At 42.1% G+C, this 21,991-nt stretch overlaps 1 protein-coding gene across 2 annotated transcripts in view; it reads left to right on the forward strand.

The window, feature by feature from the left end:
* Positions 1 to 21,991, forward strand: part of LOC101159559 (nuclear factor 1 X-type) — a 110,739-nt gene that overhangs the window by 1,774 nt on the left and 86,974 nt on the right. The window contains exon 2 of one of the 2 annotated variants that reach the window (XM_023955588.1): positions 4,372 to 4,455. In XM_023955588.1, coding sequence (XP_023811356.1) covers positions 4,372 to 4,455 — 84 coding nt within the window. Of the gene's footprint in view, positions 1 to 4,371; positions 4,456 to 8,437; positions 8,599 to 21,991 lie in introns of those variants that run through there. The other variant, XM_023955591.1, reaches the window with a different exon arrangement.

Below are 21,991 nucleotides of genomic sequence, written 5' to 3' on the forward strand. Positions count from 1 at the left end.
AGTGACACTCTGCATAAAAATGATGCACAGTTTTCAGAAATACCTTAAATTTGGGATTTTCTGCTTAACAATTTTGTTTAACAATTTTAAAGAAATAATGTAAATAAAACCCAATCAGAATGGGATTTTGAGATGTAGGATATAACCTATATTAAATGGAAATGTGACAAAAAAATTTGTACATGAATTTATGCAAATTCTCACCATATTGACCAAAAATCTTGGTGTCTTTTCATTTTCTATTGATCAAATCAATTATTAATATCTGCACCCTCTGTCACAGCAGCTCACACCCCCAAAGTTCTCCACCACTCTGCGGTCCTTGGTGTGATGTTGCCAGTGGAGTGCAAATTCAGCAAAGAAAACTTCCCAGCGGCACATTTTCCAAAAGAGAAAAGAAAGCTTTTTATTGCATTTTCTAGACGTTAAATTTGCAATCGAAGGGAGTTGATGTGTTTAAAATGAGCTCAGCACCCAGCCTTCTTGAGTGTGTGTGCATGTGTGTCATAATGCAGCCTTGTGCTTCCTGGTCTTTGTGGTATACTCTGTTGTATTAGAACCATAACCACAAGAAAATCTCTTCACGGATCAGTCCTTGTGTGACACAAAGGCCTGATTGTGCTCGCGCAAACCTTATTGTTTGATGCACTTAGCCAGCGCTTGTGTGCTTGTAGAAGTTAAGTGTGTGTGGTTGGCCATGAAAAAGAAGAAGAAAAACTTGCATGAGTCCCCACGAAGGAGCATGGCGTTTAGTTACAAAACAAAGAGGATGGCTCGAAAGTGAAATATGGTTGCCCCCTAAGCAGAGTCACAATTTCATGGCATTATCTGCAAGCCACTGTATATAGCCTATCCTGTCGAGCAAGATTAGTAGCTGACAGGCGAGATGCCAGCACATGAATCTTGGGGCGTGCCACAAAACGAAACTGTTCAAACTTGTTTTATTATATCAGTTTTGTTTAAGAAGACCATTTATGTTGTTGTTTTTTTGTTTTGATGTCAGAAAATCAGCCAGCAATTCTTGGAACCGCCACATGATCACATCTGTTACCCAGCTTCACCTCAGCTCACCTTTGACTCCTGCCCCACACACACAGGGTCCCCATATTGATGGGAGTGAGGTGTTTTTGCTTAAGTCATCTGAAATACTTTTATAACCCGGCCCCCTGGAGTTAGGCCTCAGCGTTCACACAGCGTGCCTCTTTCGCAATTCCAGTCCCACTCTTTACTATTGTATAAAACTCAACTGCACACTTTAGCCAAATGCAATCTTCAACTCTGCATCTTGGCTGTACTTCTGGCCCCTCTAAGCCTTCAGGACCCACAAGTGGAGAGAAATAATTAGCACCACTCTGTTCAGCCATTCATTTATACTTCTTTTTTAAATACAGCCTTTCCATTTTTCATCTTCTGTTCCCCCCCCTGGCCCCTCCTGAGATGGTTGTGTGAAAAATCATACTTTTCCAACATTTCTCCCCAAGGTAGCTTTGGCAGGGGCTCACTCGCTGGCCATTTCTGCCTTTCATACTCTCCTCACATACCGTGGAACAGATCACCGGTGAGGCCCGGCGTCTTTGAAGTGGCTGCCATCTCACGCAGGTTTGCTTGGACAGCCTCCCACCCCCCAACCACTACCACCCTATTTTCATCTTGTTGCTTAAACTTGGCAGTGTTGTCTTCGGTGATAAAAGTGTGTGTTTAGGGTACAATAGTGGTGATAATAATTACACATTTTGAAAAATGGCAGTTTTGAGCCATCCAGAATGAACAGCCCTCTCGAACCCAGTCAAGGGCCACCCCCAGGTGCGTGAAAGCGCGGGAGGGTTTTTGTGTGTGCCGTCCTTGAATCTGAGTCTATGCACAGCTTCTCATGTGAGATACAGAGACGCAGGAAGCTGGTGAGGCAGATCATTGATATGCTGCCATACGTCAGCTTTAAGATAGAGCCATCTGAGAACAAAGTCCTCCATCGAGGCTTTTTTACACACAAAGCCCCATGGAGTGGTGTGTGCGAGTGTGCTCCTGTGTGTGCTCGTGCAAGTGTGCAAGCAGGTTTCGGAGATCTCACCTCCAAAGAATTTCGCCATATGGTCGCCAACACATACACCCAGAGAGAGACGGATAGAGAGCGGGCCAAGGAAGGACTGAGGGAGATGCAGGGAGGAAGAACGTGAAAGAGCAGTGTTCTCTTTTGTCAGTGACAGAAGCAGGAGAGGCGGCTTAAAACAGATCCTCTACCTTAGATCAGATGGTTCACACACACATAGGCACACAAAAATTCCCCATCTCCACATATTTGTGAAGTAGGAAAATCTGTCTCAATTAACACATTTGCATTGGGCGATGATGGACTCCAAATAGGTCACTCACTAAATCTCCCGCCTGCGAATCTTCCCTCTAAAATGTTAATTAAGGAGGGCTTTGAGATTCTTTTGCTCTGGGCTGGCCATATGGGCCGGGCATATGCTCTATATATATAGTACAATATATAATTCATACACTGCTGCAGGAGAGAGTGTTTCATGGGGACCAGAGTTTTTTTTTTAGAGGTTTTCTACAAAGAGAGTCAGTATGTTCTGGCCTCGTCAGTGGCAGGTACAGAGCTTAGCCTTCATGTTATTCAATGTTACACAATGGGACTGAGTTCATCAACACCTGTTTCTTTGGGTGAGATAAGGAGGACTTTTAGATTATCAGTTGAGAAATAAGAAGAAATCATCTACTGTTGTGTGTTTTGTTATGCTTTGTACCTTCAGGTAGCAGGTTTTTGTCATCACTGGGGTTTCTGGGTGTGCAAAGAGATTCTGTCAGTGTGTTTCCTCACACGCTCACAGTGTTCCCCGTGCCATGCAGGCGCCCATTCACCAGCAGAATGAGGCAAGGGCAAGCCAATGAAAAAAAAAAGTCCTTTCCCACCCGCAGCTTTTTGGGCACGACTCAACCAATCAGGCAAGACCGGCTCGTCCACCTGACCCTGTCTCTGCGCGAGAACGACCAATCACGAAGGTTCCAGCACACCTGATGCATTATGGTCTGTTTGTTGGTTGTCGATTGGCTGGTGTGGACCCCTGCACAGGTGCCGTGGATTTGGTCCATTTTTTCCTGCTGCCAGCCAGTCAGATTCGGCGCCTCACTGGCAGACATTTGGCATGGCGGAGTTTGGGTGCTTGCATTTTTTTGGTCATGTGCATGCATTTACCACTGTATTAGCATGTGTATGTGCATCACAGGAACTCAACTACTCCATTCCCACAATGCTTTGCTGCCTTATCAGCCGGCCTCTGTTGTTCTGTTCCTGGCTTCATGTGGACTCAACAATAGGCACCGTGTTGCCCCATCAAGAAGCCAAGGGCCCCTGCAATAAAAGGAGACAAAGAAAAAAAAACATGTTTATGGACTAATAAAGATGATTAGAAATCGCACAATTGCAGAAATATGGGAGGTTTGTGAGTGTAGATTATCTGTAATAAAAAGCTGAGGGGGAGTTGGGGGAGAGGGGGAGGCAGAGAGTGAGCTGTACAGACCTCTTATTGCGAAGGATATGAATAGCCTTTGTTTTCACCACAACTCAGGGCTGTGTGGTCTGCCAACGTCTGGCTCTTATTATGGGGCTTGTGTCTATGTGTCTGTGTAAGTGGCATGCACGTGTGCGTGGCCGTGTTTGTGTGCAAGGAAAAGAGCACATGGATGCGAGGGGGGGGGGGGGGGGCAATTATATTTTTGAGAGGTTGACTATGCATGTGTATTAGAACATTTTTGCTTACAGCTAGATCCACTGTTTTCTCTCTGCTCCTGTTCACTAAATGAATATGCCATGGGGTTTCAGGCTGGCACAGGCGTGTGCATGCTTTTTTATCCGTTAAAGTTGTGAAATGAAATAGGATTTCACAGGACGTCACAGTGGCTGTGGGATTTGGGCTCCCTTTGGCTAAGTAGAGTGGGATAGGTTGATCCAATCAACAGCAGAACTGCAAGGAGAGCCTATTTCACAGCTCCTGGCTCTGCCAGAACCCTGCCTGCCTGCCTGCCTGCTTGCCCGCCTGCCTGCTTGTCTTAGAATACAAATAAAGCTCCCTCAATGCACACCTACACACATGCAGACCAATTTCTGCTTAGACTGAGGATTTATGGTGCTTTGGAGCTTCTGTGAGGAAATGAAGTCATCGTGACAATTTTTACTATGAGAAAAAGCTCACAAAGAAGAGGAAAACCACTTTTATTGATGTGACAACAGATCAACAAATCCTTATAACAGACATGTGTATATTTTAACAGAATATTCCATCTATCCCAATCATAATGCCCTACAGGTTGTGTATGTCTGAGTGACAATAATGACATTTTAATAAAATGGTTTTCTCTTTTTTTAAGGCCACCGACACCTATCTGGTAAACGACGACCCCACAAGAGGCCCAGGGATGCCTGAATGTTTCCTCGTGTCTGATACGTACAGGGTATATACGCACCCAAAAACACACTCAAGCTCTTTGCATCACTATGTTTTTCATTATATTAATCAGTGATTGTCTATTTACCGAGCAACATAAACTTTCTTCAAGAAATTTAGTTTTACTCTTCTTTTTCTTTGTTCTCCATTTGGCGAGGGTGATGGCAGGGTTCTAGAAACGCCCCTCATGAGTGTTTCCTGTGCAATCATTTTAAAGTCCTACTCTGATCATTTTTAAAAAGCATATTGTTTTTTTAGGACATAATTTCTCCCGAGAGGAAGTACTTCATCAGAAATTTGCCTCTGAGTTGTGAGTTATTGGAGCAGAGGAAGCCTTCTCTCATTTCCCATAATCCTTGTGTCTACACTCTCTCCCATTAGCTTACAGCCTATCACACCCTCAATCTAACATTGGCAGTGCAACAAAAATGGCGAGCAATATTGGAGCTCTCCAGTCATACAGATGCCAGCTCAGACGAGAAAATCAAAAACGTATATGGATCTATTTGGCTGAATTTGAATTCTTCCCCTACCCCTCCGGCTTCTCCCTACCCCCATACATTTAACTCTCTTCAAACCGGACATTACTTCCACTCGATAATGTCATCAATATTCGCCGGTTTGCGCGTAGCTGCGAGCAATCGAAAAATACACAACATTAGTTTTACAACACTAAAATGTCATGCTAAAACAAAAAAAGTCATTACTTACATTTAAATGTAAAGTTCTGTGCTTAAGAGCACACCCACATGAAGAAATGCGTTTCTCGTCCACGTCACAGCACGTTGTGGATCACCCTTACAGCAGAGGGATACCCAGCCCTAAATCACTTAAAAAACACATGTTTGGACACCACTACAGCCACAAATGTCCCTTCAATTGGAGCAATAAGGAGAGGCCAGAGGGGTAAAGAAGAAATTCAGAATTGGACTTTGTCTGCAAGTGGATGCATCAGAATGGAAGGGAGCTGAAAGCTTGTGGTAGCCGAATATTTACGCCACTACTACAAGTTTTTTTAATCGTCATTTTATTGTCTGCTCCTGATGAATGAATCAAGAAATACTCAGAAATGCAATTTTAAACTTGATTTTCTTTACATATGTCCACCATCCTGAGAAAAATGCTACAAGAACATGCGAAAAACACCAAAAACATAATTTCTATTGGAGTGGGTCTTTAAAGGGTCAGGGAGGGGTGAAGACTTCTCATCGGTCTGGTGACTTGGAAGCAGAGATCCCGACGCATTGAGGAAATGAGCCCACATTCAGTGTTTACATACTTTTGTTAAGATGCTCCTAAATGCAGACTTTTAGTTAAAAGACTTAAAATTGATACCAGATTGAAATACTTTTCAAATAAATCCATTTTTACTTTTTTTGTCCAGATTTTCGAAAGTTGTATTCTATTGGGACACTATGAATTGTGTAGATAGCCTGATAAACTACAGTTTCGGCCTGAGCGCCACAGTCTGACATGTTGTGTTTCCCACTGAAGCTAAACTGCTATGACATCAGCCTAGCATAATAAATCTGAACATCTTCCCCCTGCTGAAAGCAAACATGGTAGAAATGCCGTAATCTAAACCAGTCTGAGTATAACGTATGACTGGCTATTAAATACAGTAAACACATTAAAGGCAGCAGGCGTAACACATTGCCGTGTGCACACACTCAGATTGAAAACAGACTCATGAAGTCTCTGGGATCCACGATGTGTGTGATGTGCTTGTGAGCCACAGTTAACCGTTTCTTTCTGGCATGATCATGACTGCTCGTTCCTAGAAAACATATAAACAGCAAACAATATTTACTCTGTACCGCGAAGTCAATGGCACAGTTATGCACGCTTTCCACTGACATGCTTCCTGCCTTTTAAGTGCAGCCTCAACCACCTGTCTCACACATTTAGCATGCTAATAGAAGTATCAGCATGCGACATCACTTTCAATATTTAATGGCATAGCCACAGGCAATGGTAAACAGCAAGTATATGGGTAGTGCCTTGTGTCAATGGGAGACCGCGACATGCTAACTTTAGACACGCCATATGGTTTTCTCATGTGCTCTTTAATGGCCAACGTAGTCCCAGAAACCACAAACTCTGCTCGCTCCAGGGGCTTTCAAAGGTGATGCTCAGACAGGACTAAAGCTTGGAAACCCAAACGCTGCAGCTTTGCCACAAGTCTTGTTGCTATAGTGGGTTTGTTAAACCTTGTTGTTCAAAATGCTGGGATGGGTAACTCATGCCAGACAGAAACTAGCAACAAAAACTTAGACAACCCGAAAGGGGCATTAAGCCTTTGTGCAGACAAAACAGGAGGACGGCTAAAGATTATACTACAGAAAAGAAGAAAAATGTCAAAAAGAAAGAATCGCTCCGAAAGAGAAGAAGGGGTGGACAGAAAAACTGAGAGGGAAAACGAGGGAGCACACAAAGGCTTTGGGTTTGGGCCGGTGCCGTGATGGGGTGTGGTTTGGAAAGAGGAGAGACTCTGGGAAAGGAACACTACACCTCAAAATGCTTCAGTGTCTTTCACATTTACTTACCCCCCCCCCCCCCCCCACACACACACACACACACCACCACCTCTTTTTGTTTACTTTTTTGTGTTTTTGCAACTGACCCCCAAACATTTCATGCATGTGTACGACAACGTTTGTGTTGTATATTAAATGCATGTGTGCCTGTGTGTGTGTGGAATGGATCATGCATGTAGGCTGAGGTCTCATAAAGCTGCACGGCTTCTTATTCGCCCCCCTCTCCCAACTGGAAAAAAAAAACCTGGCAATCAAGCTATGGGGTGACTTCAGCCCCAAAGTCACGCCCTTATAACAACTTAAACACTTTAACATGCACATGCACACACTGCTACCACACATGCATACACGAGGCAGAGGCTTATGTATAATTGCAGGCACTCTGCCCGCATATATGAGTGTGATTAGTCCAAGGAACTGGGAGCGAGGGAGGACGAAGCCAAGTCTGATTAGAAACAGAATATACTTCTTCCATACAATGCCACAATGGGACCGGTTTGGGACTATATATATATATATATATATATATATATATATATATATATATATATATATATATATATATATATATATATATATATATATATATATATATATATATATATATATATGTGTGTGTGTGTGTGTGTTTGTGTGTGTGTGTGTAGGTGTGGGTGTGTGTGTGTGTGTGTTTCGGTTTGTGTATTAAAAAATGACAACGAAAAAAATTTCTGAAAATTATTTTTTTTATTAGCTGAGCAGGTAACAATGAAGAGAAACCTTTAGTTAGCTTGAAATAGGTTTGGTGTAATGTTATAAAACAATGAATTTAAATCTTTGAATTTAACACAACATGTACCAGTTGGTCTGCAGTACAGGTGCATTGATGTACTACTCCCACAACTCAATTCAAAACATATACCATGCCGGTATATACAATATATTAAAACGTTCAGAGTCTAACTAATACAAATAAGTGTTCCCTGTATTTTTGATTATTTATGTTAGAGATGTCACCATTTGGTAAAAGGGCAGACGGACAAAATTAAAGATAAATTCCAAAATCAATTTAAAGCGAACTGACATGTTTACAGTACTGTAGCTACATTTTTTAACATTAGTCGTAAGTCTTAAAAAAGATGCATATATATAGTTCATGTCCTTAGATTAGATAGATAGATAGATAGATAGATAGATAGATAGATAGATAGATAGATAGATAGATAGATAGATAGATAGATAGATAGATAGATAGATAGATAGATAGATAGATAGATAGATAGATAGATAGATAGATAGATAGATAGATAGATAGATAGATAGATAGATAGATAGATAGATAGATAGATAGATAGATAGATAGATAGATAGCAAAATAAAGACATAGAGGGACGGGTGGGACAGAAAGAGGGAGGGAGGGAGGGAGAGAGGAGGGAGGGAGGGAGCAGGGGGAAAAAAACTTTCCTCTAAAGTTAGAGCGGCGCTTTCACTGTGAGCGAGGCGGGGTTACAGCCTGGACCGAGCCACAGCGGCTTTGCAATGCAGCACCGCAACGAACCTCCATCCAACTTTTTCATCAACAACTACTTCCACCTCTAGACACCACCATGTACTCCCCTTACTGCTTGACACAGGTATGGGACAGGGGGAAGCGCCGCTGGGGCGCTCCTCTTCTAAAGTTTTTCCGGTGTCGTGCGCCTCCGCTGTGTGTCTGTGCCGTCTGTGCTCTCCGCGCTGCGCGGTGTGTCGCGCAGCTGCCTGTCATTTACTGCGCATTAGGGACCTTTTTTCCAACTCTGCTCTCCTTCAGCAGATCGTGCTTAACCTCTTCCTCGCGTTCTCCCCCTCTGACGCTCTCTCCTCCTGTCTTTTTAATGGCTCTGCTCCAACAAGCTTTCTCGCGCGTCTCATTGCGCATGGTTAGGAGAGAAAATGGCGCTTCTCCCAAATCTATTTTATATAAAACGGAGGTTGGAGAAAAAAGGCAAAGAAGGGCTTTGGGTCCTGACAGCTGGCTACGATAGTTGCAAACATCCCGAGACGATAATAGGTTCAGTCGACAAATAGATAACTCTCCCAAAAGTTGGAGAGATTCTTCTTAAGGCAGTGGATTTTCTTCTCTCTTTTAGTTTTGCGGTTGTTGAGGTCTACCCGTCATCAGCAGCAGCTCCCGGGATGAGGCGTCCAGGCTTACTGAGGACGGTTCCAGATCCTTATCTGATTAAATGTCTCCCACCATCATAATAATTATAAATATAAAGAATATTTTTTAGAAATAAAGGCGGGATCAGGTGTTTGCGTGTCTACCTGCAGACACGCGTTGTGCTATCACCGTCAAACTACAGTTTACAGCTTTAAAAGAGGCGGCGAACTGAAGCAGTTTCAAAATATTATAACACATAAAAGGAATTACAGGTCAATAACTTCACTTTTTTTCTTTTAGTCTCACGTGTGACCTTTCATCCGCATATCTTTTTTATTACCTACATATTTTCCAGTGCGCCTGCTATCCTTCTGTTTCAGCCAGACGTTTTAATATAATTAAATTCCTTTTTATATTAATGTATTACTTCTTCTACATCCGTGAGCTAAATCTGATCAGGAAAATAACTTTAAGTAAAATCAAGGCTTCCCTTCTGTGGCTCAAAGGTCAAGCTTACGTGACCTTTATGATTTTTTTTTAATCCTACCTTTTTGCCCTAAAAATATGAATATAAATTTGGATGAAAGTAGTTTTGGTATAAGTGCACTAACGGAGATTTGGTGGAGTCACGGCAGAGTTAACAGGAGAGCAGCAGGCGCGCAGCTTCAGCCCGCCGCGCCTCCGTTTCTCCTTTCTACCGCTCGGATCCTCACTTCAAGGAAAATCAATGTATCTTTTAAAACATGGCCCAGAATTATCACAGCATGCCTTGATTGGTTTCTGATTTTTTTTTCCAAATTTAGTTTTAGTCAGCTTCATTATAACTCCTTCAAATTTGATCTTTAAAACATCTGCTTTCATTTACTTCGTTTTTAGTACGATCATGAGCTCCATAACTTCAGGCCTCAACCGGTACTCCTAGTGATCCACGGAGGTCACGGCCGGCCGTTCTCTTCTTCATAGTTGATTTGTGGAGTTTATGTTGTGCAGACATTTAACCAAATGCATTTAAAATCACTGTACAGCCTCTCGGGCCGTGTGTTGTAGCAACTGCCGTCATTCCTTTCCTCAAACAGCATAGTTTGGTGTTTGAGGAGCCCCGTGGAAAACGCGCAGTGCGGTTATTTCAGGCCTTCCAGAGCTCTGCTGCTTTTTTCTACTCATATTCTCTTTACAAAATAACATGCTATTGATTTGTTGAGGTTTTCAGCGCAAAGAGCAAACATTCTCCTATTTTTGATGAACATTTCTACCCTTTTCAAGGTTACAGTGACAGAAACGTTTCCAAATCAATAGTTTGATGTTTTCTTTCTACAATTGAACCCACATAAGTTGGTTTTGCTATAGACCCAAAGCTGATTTTTTTTCCAGGCCTGGTGGTATGAGGCAAAGGTCCGGATCGAGTTCCCTCTCTCTTTCCATTAATTAAAATTAATTGGCTGCAGGTCCTTGCACGCGAGCGCAGCGCGGACGCGTGCGCTCCATATGCTAGATGCATATCGATCTGCTTCGGCTGCTGCAACGGCGGTGTCCGGCCCCAGTTCTGGAAATCAAGAAGAACTGATTTGTTATCTCATATTTGCTATACAGCTCGCGTTTGCAATCAAAGGCTGGTATAAGATAACAGCAGGCAAACACAATGTTTACTTTATTCCGTGCTCTTTTTGGTTATAATCTGCTCCAATAATGCTGTGCGCTCAGCATCCCTCCCAATGTCACACACAGCGATGCGTTAAATCGCATCCAGGAAGGTTGCGCTTTTGTTTGCGCCCACGCCAATAGTTTAGTGAACATGCAAAACTGCAATAAACGACATCAAATTTATTATTGATGCTGATAAAAGCTTTTCTGGAGTGGTCTGGTCCGACCAGTCTCAAGTGCGCTTGGCAAACATCACCAGGAGCTTTTTTTTTATTTGAGACAGAGGTGCATTTACATAAAGCTTTAATGCGCGCCAAAGTTCCAAGAGTCACCCTTAATTAAAACTTTTATGTGCCGCTTTTTCGAATCAATTATTCCAGTTAAGCCTCGTTTATCCGCGCGAGAAACAGAAAAAAAACACACACACAACGACAGCATCGCCTCCCATCACCACTTGCCAACTGACGGTTTGCTTCAAACACGGGTATTAACAATGTGAGATTGCGTGGTTTGTGCTAAAAAGCATTCTCCCTCTTTTCTAGCTGAAAGCGCTTCATGTCCGATTTAATTCTTTAGGGTTTCAGATAGGAAGATCAAATAAGGCCTTTAAATCAACTAGGCCATGTAGTTTGGCAAAGCATTTGAATACATGATGGGGGAGATGCATTAAGGGATAGCAAATGGAACTTTGGTCTATTTTGAGGATAAAAACTTCAACAAAACAGCAAAGGATTATAAACGAGGAGGCTCAAGGTTGATTAGAAGTTATTTTTTTAAATGTTGCTCACAATTGTCAGCTGTCCAGAGACACCTGTCTTTTCATTGTAGTCTTCATCCCTTTTGGTTTATGACTCTCCTGTGTCACGCTTCGGTTCTGGTTTCACCAGGGTTGGAGTGTGCCAGTGTAAGCTGAGGTGGACCTGCGTGATCTGGTAACATACCAGGTTTTACCAGCGTCACTTTGCACTCATGTAGCACTAATCCTGCTGCGGCAGAGCTAGTTAGTAAGCACAGCACAGGCAGAGGAGAATGGGTTTGCTGTGGTGGATGGTGAGCAGGGTAAAAGTCGCCTGCCAACTGCAGGCGGGCGGCAGGCAGTGGGTTGAAGGCAGAACCCAGGGGTACACTGTGTTCTTTTTACTTATTCATTCTTTCTGCTGGAGACAGACCAGGTCCACCTTACACTGCCTGGCCAAGAGCGAGAGCTGGTAGGCAGGGACTAGCTGAGGACAGAGGGCCGGGAAGTGGGAAGGATGATAATATCAGCTGAACAGCAACTTACTAAATATATTAAAAGTACATTTGAAAAAAACGGAACAAGCAAAAATCCTTTTAAGACAGAAATCTTCTGCAAAAAATATTTGAAATCATAAATTAAGATATAAAACACAACTAAATGCTTTGAGAAGCAAGGGTCCTATGTGGGCTCAACCCAGGGGGAGCTAATGGACAGTCCCCCTCTGCCAGTGTGCAAATCTGTCTTAGAAGTGGGTTAAATCCAACAGCGTGGCACTCTGCTTATCCCTTATCTGTGCATTCTCCCTGACGGCCCATAGAAAACAGATTTATCACGCTTTATGAGGCAGTTGGCACAACAGGGTAAAAGGTGGTTGTACCCTGGATGGACTGGGGATCTGTTTGTGTGGTTGCATTGTGTCTATCTGTATGGTTCTTGTGCCTTCTAGTGTGATTTAGGCTGATCTGCTGGTGGAAGATGTAGTCAGGCCCTACAGCAATGTTAGACTTGGTCTCTAGCCTGCTGTGTGTATTAAAAAAAAACAGACATAGACACGTTACAGGTTGATAGACATAGAAGGGCAGATTAAGTAAAAAAAAAAAAAAAGAAGCTTTTTCTCAGGCATAGGGCAAATAAATTCTGAAGCCCATAAAGTGTTAAATTAAGTGGCCTGTTTTAGAAAAAGTTTGAATTTCATGTGTGAATCAGATGTGCCACAATGATTTGAACAGGTGTATGGCAGCAAGATGGGACCCCGATATAGCGAAAACATCGATGAAAGTAAGGATGAAAGAATGCTTGTGAATTACTCTTCTTTGCAGCTGCTCAAAGCTCTTTCTCCTCCTCTACTCCTTCCACCTCTTCAGTTAGCTCCCTTTCAAAGAGAAGTAACGGTTGGTGAGAGATCTGCATTGTCTGAGGATGAGATTCAGTTGTTGTTGTTGTTTGTCTCTCTCCGTCTTTTTCCATCCCCCCTTCTATTTGAGTCATTGGTGTGTTCTTCACTCTTTTTGATTTTTCTCAGAGCCCATTTTTTTGTGTGTGTGGTTAACCCCACTGAATGGGACAATGCAGCGTAGCGTGAAATTAAAGCTCTTAGTTAGCTTGCAGTTGCTCAAAAGAGGATTTTACACATGCGTGCATTCATCACCCTCCCGTACGCTATAGATATGGCTAATTAGAGGAAGTACACCCTGTGTCCAGCATTAAGAGCCCAATTAAGGCAGTAAGGAAAAACCTCAATGTGCGAGTCCTGGGCCAGATCCGCTCTGTAAAAAACGCCCTTGTGTGAGAAGTATGGTATCGCCGTAATCCAGGCGGGAAAATAACACCCTTACATAGGAAGTTTTATTAACATATGCATCTCATGCAATGGCTGAGTAACCCGAGAAAACATTAAAATTGATCATCCTGACAGGCAATTATGTGATGGAGAACAGATTGGGCATCTTCTCTTTTTTGGAACTCAGTACGGAGATGTCTGTTGTGCACGCTCATTACTTTGTGCATTTAAGCTTTAAAATGTTTGCAATTTATGAAAGCTGATATGCAACAAGCAAGGGCCCTAAAAACCTACAAATACATGAATCCAATTTTAGATAAATACTTTCTTTTTTATTGGAATCCCCCCCAAAAAACGTTGGCCTTTCTCATAAAATTTTCACGAGTGATACATTTGTTGAAGTTTAAAGTTTAAAGACTCACTCCAATGAAAAGCATGTTTTGGTGTTTTTAACATGTTCTTGTTGTTCTAGTTGTTCTCATGATGGAGGAAAGATATAAAGACAACTAAGTATTACATGGCGTTTCTTAGTATGTCTTTTTTAATCATTGTGAATCAGGAGCAAATTAAATGCATAATTACCTGCAAACTAATTGGTGGGCTACAAGCTTCCTGCTCCGCTCAATTCGGATGCATCCACTTGTAGACAAATAGATTCATTACGTCTTTGTTTTCCTCATCTGAGCTGCTGTCCGGCTCAAAACCGTACAGCTGGATGGCTCCAATATTGCTCCCCTTATTTGTTGCATTGATAATGTTAGATTGGAGTTGTGAGGGGGTGTATCTAGAGGAATGATGGGAAACGGGGGCAGGCTTACACCACACCAACAGGTCCGCCAAGAGCTCAGAGACAATTTCTAATGAACTACTGCCGCTCTGAAGAAACTATGTCCTAGAAAGTGACACCTTTTTAAAAAAAAAATTGGCTTAAAATGTCATAACCAAAAGATGACTGGTAATGCTTTTACAATAGATCAAAAGTTGACATTTGCATGTGCAGGAAAAACTGAACTCAAGAGGCTTCTAAGTTTCTTAATGGGATTTTAAAGAGTTACAAAAGTCAGCTCACAATAGTAGTAAAACTTGATTAGTTTAATTCTGCTGTATTTTGTCAAAAATGTAAAGAGTCACAGCTGAAGCTCAAAAAATAAAACACTTTACACTGAAAAAAATAATATAATGAGTTATAACCAGTCAATGAGAATGTCAAAGATCTCATTTCACCTTTGCCTCTTTTATTCCCTCCACTCTAGAATGGTATCTTCCACATTCTCATTGTTTGGTGACTCACAAAACTGCAGTGAGTTGGGTGGGATTTCCTGGGAAAAAGGCAGTGATATAAAGTAAATAAAATATCAACTGTTAAGAGTTCTAATAAGGCTAAAAAAAACACATAAAAATTATATGGACACCATATGAGTTGAAAATTTTTAAAAAATAATTTTACCAGCTATTTCAGAAATGACAAAGCCTTTTGGACAAGAGGTGAAACGTCTTCAACTTTAAAAACCAAGTCCAGATGACAACCTTAAAACCTACTACTAGGTTTCTTTTTTTTGTTTTTTGGTGTAAAAATTGACTTTTTAACATCAGAGTCAATGGGAAAATGTCCCCTTTTGACACCAGCCTCCAGTGGTCTTTTCAGCAACTGCAACATTTGGTTCTTCTGGGTCTGCACCAAATTCAGAAATGGAGGGTGGGGGGCTTGATTGAACCACAAGCTTAGAACAATAACTTCATGTTGTGGCAACAAGCCTTTTTTACTGCTCTGTCAGTCCATTTATTGGGCCGTGTTGCAATAAGTCACCCCTCATGATTCATTAGCTCCAACCTGTACTTTCTTGTCTTTACGAAACTCAAATTGCGTCTAGTCAACCTGGCATTCCAATCCCTTCACCTAAGGACATTTTGGTAGCAGCAGTGGCATGTGTTTTCAGAGGCCCCATTGACGTATGCTTGGCTTTCAAAGATTCATCAATTGACATCAGAGTCACCACAGCTAAAAGGCAGGGTGTTTACTAAAGAACAAACTGACGTACCAACTTTTTCAAACTCACTTTAGTTTTTAGAAGTTTGGAAAACTCTGCAACATCTGCAATTCGAGGTCATCACTCATGCAATAAAGAACATAAAAAAAAAAAGATTTTTAGTATCGTCATTCATTTTCTGTGGCCATGACACCCCACACTGTTGCATGTTGCAAATAAAGGTCATTTATTTTGGTTTACGTGAGCATTTGAAGCAAACAGAGTGATGCTAACAAATCTGCCAGACTAAATCAATATGTTTGACGATGGACAAAAAACGCCTAGACAGTCCATGTGCGCCACAACTTTAGCTTCCGTTACAACAACTAGACACTAACCCCCTCCGTCGAGTGCAGGACTACTGTTCGTGGAGGCCTGGTGGTCTCATTAGCTGCCAGGGAATTCAGTTGGTGAGTCAGACTTTGTAGAACAAAGTATGCTTCACTGTAAATCACCCCCCCCCCCCCCCCCTCGTCGACAGCACTGGCTGCCAGCCAAGGGTGGAAAAATCTATAAGCTGTTGCGTAACATATCATATCTTTACCTTGTTTAAACCCCTACGCAGCAAATGTGTGAGCAGCGAGAGAAATCAGGCTGCGTGTTTGAGCAGACAAACAGAGTGGTATTTTTGTGACCATTTTCCTCATATTAACAGAATCAAAACACCCGAGAATATAGATTCTTTTCAAATAGACTGAGCCGAATGTTCTGGGTTGCACTCTGACGCTAGAAGCAATACAAGGTTGTATAAACTGTTTTGTGATCCTATCAATGATTTAAAATCAGCGTTATGTTTTGCTTTCATGACCTTCAAACTCTATGGCAACACAAAGTCAGAGGTGCGAGTCCCTTCTGGTATTACTGAGGCTTTATACATATCCCTGTATAGGAAATGAGATTTAGCAATAAATAAAATACTGTCAGGCCTTTCATGTTTGCCACACCTCCCCCTTTCGCGGCCATATTTCAGCGAGTTTGGTGCTGTGTTTATGCAGGAGCAGCCCTCAGGCCTCGGCGTCGTCCTGCCCCTGAAGCTTCTTCTGCAGCTGGAGTGTGTAAACTCCTGATGGAGGGATTGTAGTGTTTTTATTGGATGTCTTTGAGCGGGGTTGTAGTCACTCACTTTTACTCTCTCCTGCTGAGCGTAAACTCACAAGTGTCATCGCCGCTGTTCTGCTCACACGCGGTCGCTCGAGCCGAGCAACACAAAGACCCAGACGTGCGCCACTCGCAAGTGTAAAAAATTGAAATTCAAAGTGAGGACAAATGTCTGCAAGTTCACAGCCGTCCAGATATCACATGCTAAGACTGATCCTTTTTTGATGGTGGTGATTACTATTAAATGGGCTGTAATGACTACTGATAATCCCCATATGCAGCTAAGCACCATAGAATCGCCAGCAGGCTGTTGTTTGTTAATGCCCCACTAAAATCTAAAACACATGCAGATGTGTGTGGGGGGAAAAAAGCAAACCACAAACCCAGCTTTTTTTTTAGTTCGTGCTCTTGCTTAATGTGCACTGGCTTGCCTGTGGAAAAAAATGTCAAAAAAACGTGAACATTTTGGATTTGGAGTCCTTATATTAAAACATTTTTTTCCTCTCCCCCCTCCTGAGCTGTGTGGAGAAAGAGGTCAAAGAGTGTCAGTGCGGTGATGGTGGTTTGGGCCTCGGCGATGACAGCTGGATGAGGGACGAGGCTTCAGCTGGTTGGGATAAAGTTTGATGCTAGCAGCCTACAGCTTCATTTTTCACCCTGTGCCATGCATATGTATTTGTGTGAATACTGTGTAAACGTTTGGGAGACTGACTGCTGATATGTTTGTGTTTATTGACTCAAAGAGACAGGCCGTGGCTGCGCGCACAGCAGTGTACGGGTGGCAGGGGTCCAAGCTTTGGGGAAACGTGTGTGTTTAAAGTACACACAGGCCTAATTATGCTGATTTAAGCATTCTTGCGGTCCTCCCTCTGGCTTGTGGTGTGTTAACTGGCAAAGGGGCGTCCAGCAGAGAGTGAGACAAGTAGAGAAAGTAAGTGAAAAGACGAAGAATAGTGATTAAAGAAAGGGTAGTTTAATTAAAAAAAGTGAGAAAATGAAAAGGGAAGTGATAGAAGTGATCTAAAATACAAGAGTAAAAGAATACATATATATGTGTGTGTGTGTGTGTGTGTGTGTGTGTGTGCGTGCATGATACTTGTTAAATGGAGGTAAAACATAGAGAAACGTCAAACTTCCAGACATTTTTTTTCCCGCTTCCTTGCAGCACAGAGCGCGCCCCCTCTTCATATTTATTTTTATATTCAGATGTTATGGATTGCTCCGGGAAAGGGCCGTCCCTTTTCCAGGCAGTGGAATTAATACTGTTTGAACATTTTCTCTGGAATTTAAAGAGAGGAGTTCAACTATGAAGTTGAGAAGTTTTTTTTTAAAGTTTAAACTTGATCATTTCTGGATATACAAGTGATAAAAACGGTTGTTTGTTGACTGCACGCTCTCTGACCTGTGGCACCTGTCTTTTACATTTGTGAAAAGTCTTTTTTTTCTTCTTCATCTGTTAATAGAATTGTGCTTGTAGCTCACATTTGTTCTTGTGCGTTTGTGTTCTCTGAGGTATTCCTGGATTGTGGCTGCCCTTGATAAATCCCAAACACCATAAAGTGCATAAAAGGTTTTGCGCGAGTTTCTATAACTCTGCAGAGCAGAGATTGATGATGTTGGCCGATGTGTGTGTGTGTGAGACGCCTTTCACGTAGATAATAAAGTCCCGCTAAAGAAGCAGGCAGGAGCTGTTCAGTGTCTTTAGGGTTTCTTTGTGCTGCTTGACACCGGATCTACTTACATTAAAAAAAAAGGCAAATGCACGTCCAAAAACTTTATTTTCTTTCTTTTTTCCTCCTCTTGCTTCATTTTTTTCTGCCCTTTCCCCTCTTTCACTTATCTGTGTCTGCTGCATCTCTTAACTCCCCCGACTTTCTCGCTCTGCCGCGAATCTCTCTGGTTTACCTCATTCTTTCCAGCCCCTTTTCGCTGCTCCTTTCTTTCCCTCAGGAAAGGGCCACAGTCTTATCTGGGATATGTTGAATTCGATGAGCTTAAAAGCCACTTTGCTACTCCTGTCTGTCTTTGCATGGAGCATAAAGGCTATGAAAAAAATGCTTTCTCTTTCCATTATTTACCCTATAAGGTGTTTCATAGATTCCTTCTGTGAGACGAATGAATATTTATGAATTATAAAACTATTCCAGAGGATACTGTTGTCTTCTATCTAAGAAATCAAATCTGTGTGGAGCTTCTTGCGATAACATGCCAATTTTCCTCCCTGCAAAAGGGAGTTTGCAGAAACAATAGGGCTGTTGTGTTCTATAATGCAATTTTATAAGGAAGTAAAAAAGCTAACCTCAATAAACGTTTATGCTTTTTATTTTTTTAGTACTGATGATATGGTGTCGTCTGCTTTGTGATTATTTGGCAAATTACTAAATAATATCCATTAGAACCTGGTAAAATGTTAGTGTTGAAACATCAGGACGTAAAAAATAATGTGAAAAGGGGAACAGAGTCCAGGCCCTTTCTGGATTGTGGCTGTGAAGGATGTGCTGGTTTTATTCTTAGGATCTGTGTGTGTTGTACATGGAGCGGCTCCATGGGTTTGACTCACAGAAAGACAGCGGTGATGGCCACGCCGAGCAGGGGGTGTCAGGCTTGGCCGGCGGTGCAAAGGCAAACCCTTGTGTGGAAGCCATACTTCACGTGTGTGTGTAGGCGTGTGCACGCGCAGACTTTCTTTCTGCGTGCGTGTCTTTCAGTCGTGACAGCCAAAAAGCCTCGGCAGCGTCTGACGTGGCAGCTCTCGCTGCTTTCTGTCCAGCTCTTTCTTGTTGGCTCACTTCTCTGTGATACTATCTTTCCATACGATCACTTGTTTATAAATGGAGACTGGCTGCTACTTCACATCCGACCAGCTTTGCTCAAGGTTTATCAACTTTCTCTAAAATTAATATTTTCTATAAATTAGTTTATTTCCATTTGGATCCTATTTATTCACACAATTCTTAGCACAATAGACCAGATAATGTAAAATGCTGCCGTCAATGGTCCCACATGCAAACTATTAGGCAGGTATTACCACTAAAACTGAAACCCACATCTTTCTATTTTCTGTTACTTACACCAGCTAAAGAAATCAGAGAATTGAAAATTTGGTTTTATAGCCACAAAACTGTAAATGCAATTGCACTTGCAATTTCATACTGAGTCCAAGCTCTACTTTTCTCGATTTGGGCCATCTTTTTGGTTTTTTTTCAGACCTGTTTGTGAGGTGCTGTTCTACTGAGGTGGGTTCTCTCTGTTTTATGTTCTCTCTGAGGACATGTACTTATTTATGGCTGTCTGCCTGTGGTGCTGTGGTGCTCCTGAGGTCTGAATGAGGTGCTAGTTTAGGCTGGAGAAGCCAGTGATCATGGTTGCAGTGGAGATAACTACTCGCACTGCTCTCCCAGAGGCGCCCGTCTCCAACACACGTCTATCAGTGTGATGGAGAGATTGAATTTAAAAAAAGAAAAAGCTGTGGTTGAGAAGATAAAACTTTCAGAATGATATATCTTGTTGTCCTATATTGTTCACACCAAGCCTTGTGTGGTTTTGAAAGCTCTTTGTTTCTTGCCTCTCCTTTATTTGAGCGTTTCTTCTGGCCTGGCACAGCAGTTGCTCCACGGGGAATATGCCTCTCCAAAACTGTCAGAGCGAACTTTAACCCTGACATTGCACGATCCATATCAAAAGAGCACCTCTCTTTGACATGAACTCTGTCCAGCAAAACAGAGAATAAGGCATAGTTCCCAGAGGGCCAGATGGACTGATCACTTTTTAACCCAGTTGCGTTCAGAGACACAGAAGAAGCCACTTGGAGCAGCCACCCACACTTGACCCTTATATCCACAGCTCAGAGCAGACAAGGCAGAGTGCACAGGCATAGGCCCAGCTCATATCATGCCACAGAGAGCAGGCCACATTTAACCCCCACAGTGCCAACCCGACGCAGCCAAATCTGCAGCTCATACGATAAGCAGAATTACTGCATGCTCATGTTCCTGATAGACGGGGTCACTGATGTGGAAACACAAATGTAGTGTGAACTTTTCCCCACACTCAACTGGACACAATAAACTGTGGCTACCTGGTTTTATATTTTTTTAGAGATACAAAACCGTAACTTTGTTCATTTTTTACAGAATTTAAAGTCCCACCCCAATTTTCTGTTGATCTATTTTAAAAGTGTTCCCAGTGGTCTTTTAATTATGATAACGGCATTTTTAGCCCAAATCAAAAACATGTGTTGTTTTCCAGGACATAGTTTCTGCAGAGTTCATCTAAAATTGTTGTGGGCTGGACTATTGGCATCAAGTATACCTGCCCCCACTTCCCATAATTGTTTTGTTTACGTGCTCTGCCAGTAGCTTACAATCCCAACCTAACATTAATGCTGCAACAACATGGCGACCAATATTGAAGCCATCAGCTTTGAGGCAGAAGCCAGCTCGGACGAGGAAAATGAAGACGTACATGGATCTAGACGTCTTCAAGTGGATGGATCCAAATGGAATGGAGCAGGAAGCTTTTAACCCGACAATTTAGCTTCTACGTCACAGCTACAAGATTTTTCTTACGACATTTTTCATCTGCTCCTGATTCACAATAATTTGAATAAAGAAATACTTAGAAATGCAAAATTGAGCTTAATTTTCTTTATATTTGTCCTCTATTATGGGAAGATGCCACAAGACCAGGTTAAAAACACCAAAAACACCATTTTAATCTGAGTGGGTCTTTGAATCAGCTTTGCTCCCACATTTTCACACCAGTGATACAGGTGTTTACCTGTGAATCCTTTCCAACTATTTTTTATATTTGCCAACCCTCCTGTCGATGAAGTACAGCTTTCCAAGTTTTTGTCAGATTTCACAGGACTGAGATACCCATCCATCTATTTTCTATAGCCGTTCATTCCTGTTCAGGGTCACTGGGTTGCTGGAGCCAATCCAGCTACTGTTGGGCAAATGCAGCGTGCAACCCCCGGACAGTTACTGGGGCATATAAATGTACAAAAATACAAGTGATTTGTAATTAATTTAAAGCTGAAATAGTCTTAAATATTATACACATAACAACATTTCCTCGCGACAGGCTGGCGTGTGCCCTGCAACAGTAGACAGGACAGGCTCTGGTGGCTCCTTCACACCGACAGAGAAACAAAAGGTTAAGAAAATGGATTGATAGCTAATTTTATTTCAATAGAAAAAAAATGTGATTGTGTGAAAAAAAAAGCCACGTAGCCCAAACTTTATTGAAACTATTGTCACTCGAATGAGTTTACAAAGATTTGTCAGTGCAGCAGAAACACAGGAATAAGCGAACAATCGTTTTTTTTCATTTTTTCAAAAAACAGTGAATAAATTCACATGAAAGGCATGAATGAATGTGCAAAAAAAAGTCGTTTTCCGCCTTTTTTGCGATCGTATAGTTGCAACCGAACAGCAACACAAACTGCTACACTTAAAAAGTGTCATCTTTGTTGGAGAAGTATTTACCCCTTTCAGAGGGGTGCCAAAGGGTGAGTTGCGGCATGAGTGGCTGGGTGTAGAAAGAAAGAGGGAGTTTCAGCTCTTGGGTGTCTGGCACTGGCTGAGGAATGAAGCTA

This window comes from Oryzias latipes, chromosome 1, assembly GCF_002234675.1.
Source record: "Oryzias latipes chromosome 1, ASM223467v1".
NCBI classification, from domain to species: Eukaryota; Metazoa; Chordata; class Actinopteri; order Beloniformes; family Adrianichthyidae; genus Oryzias; species Oryzias latipes.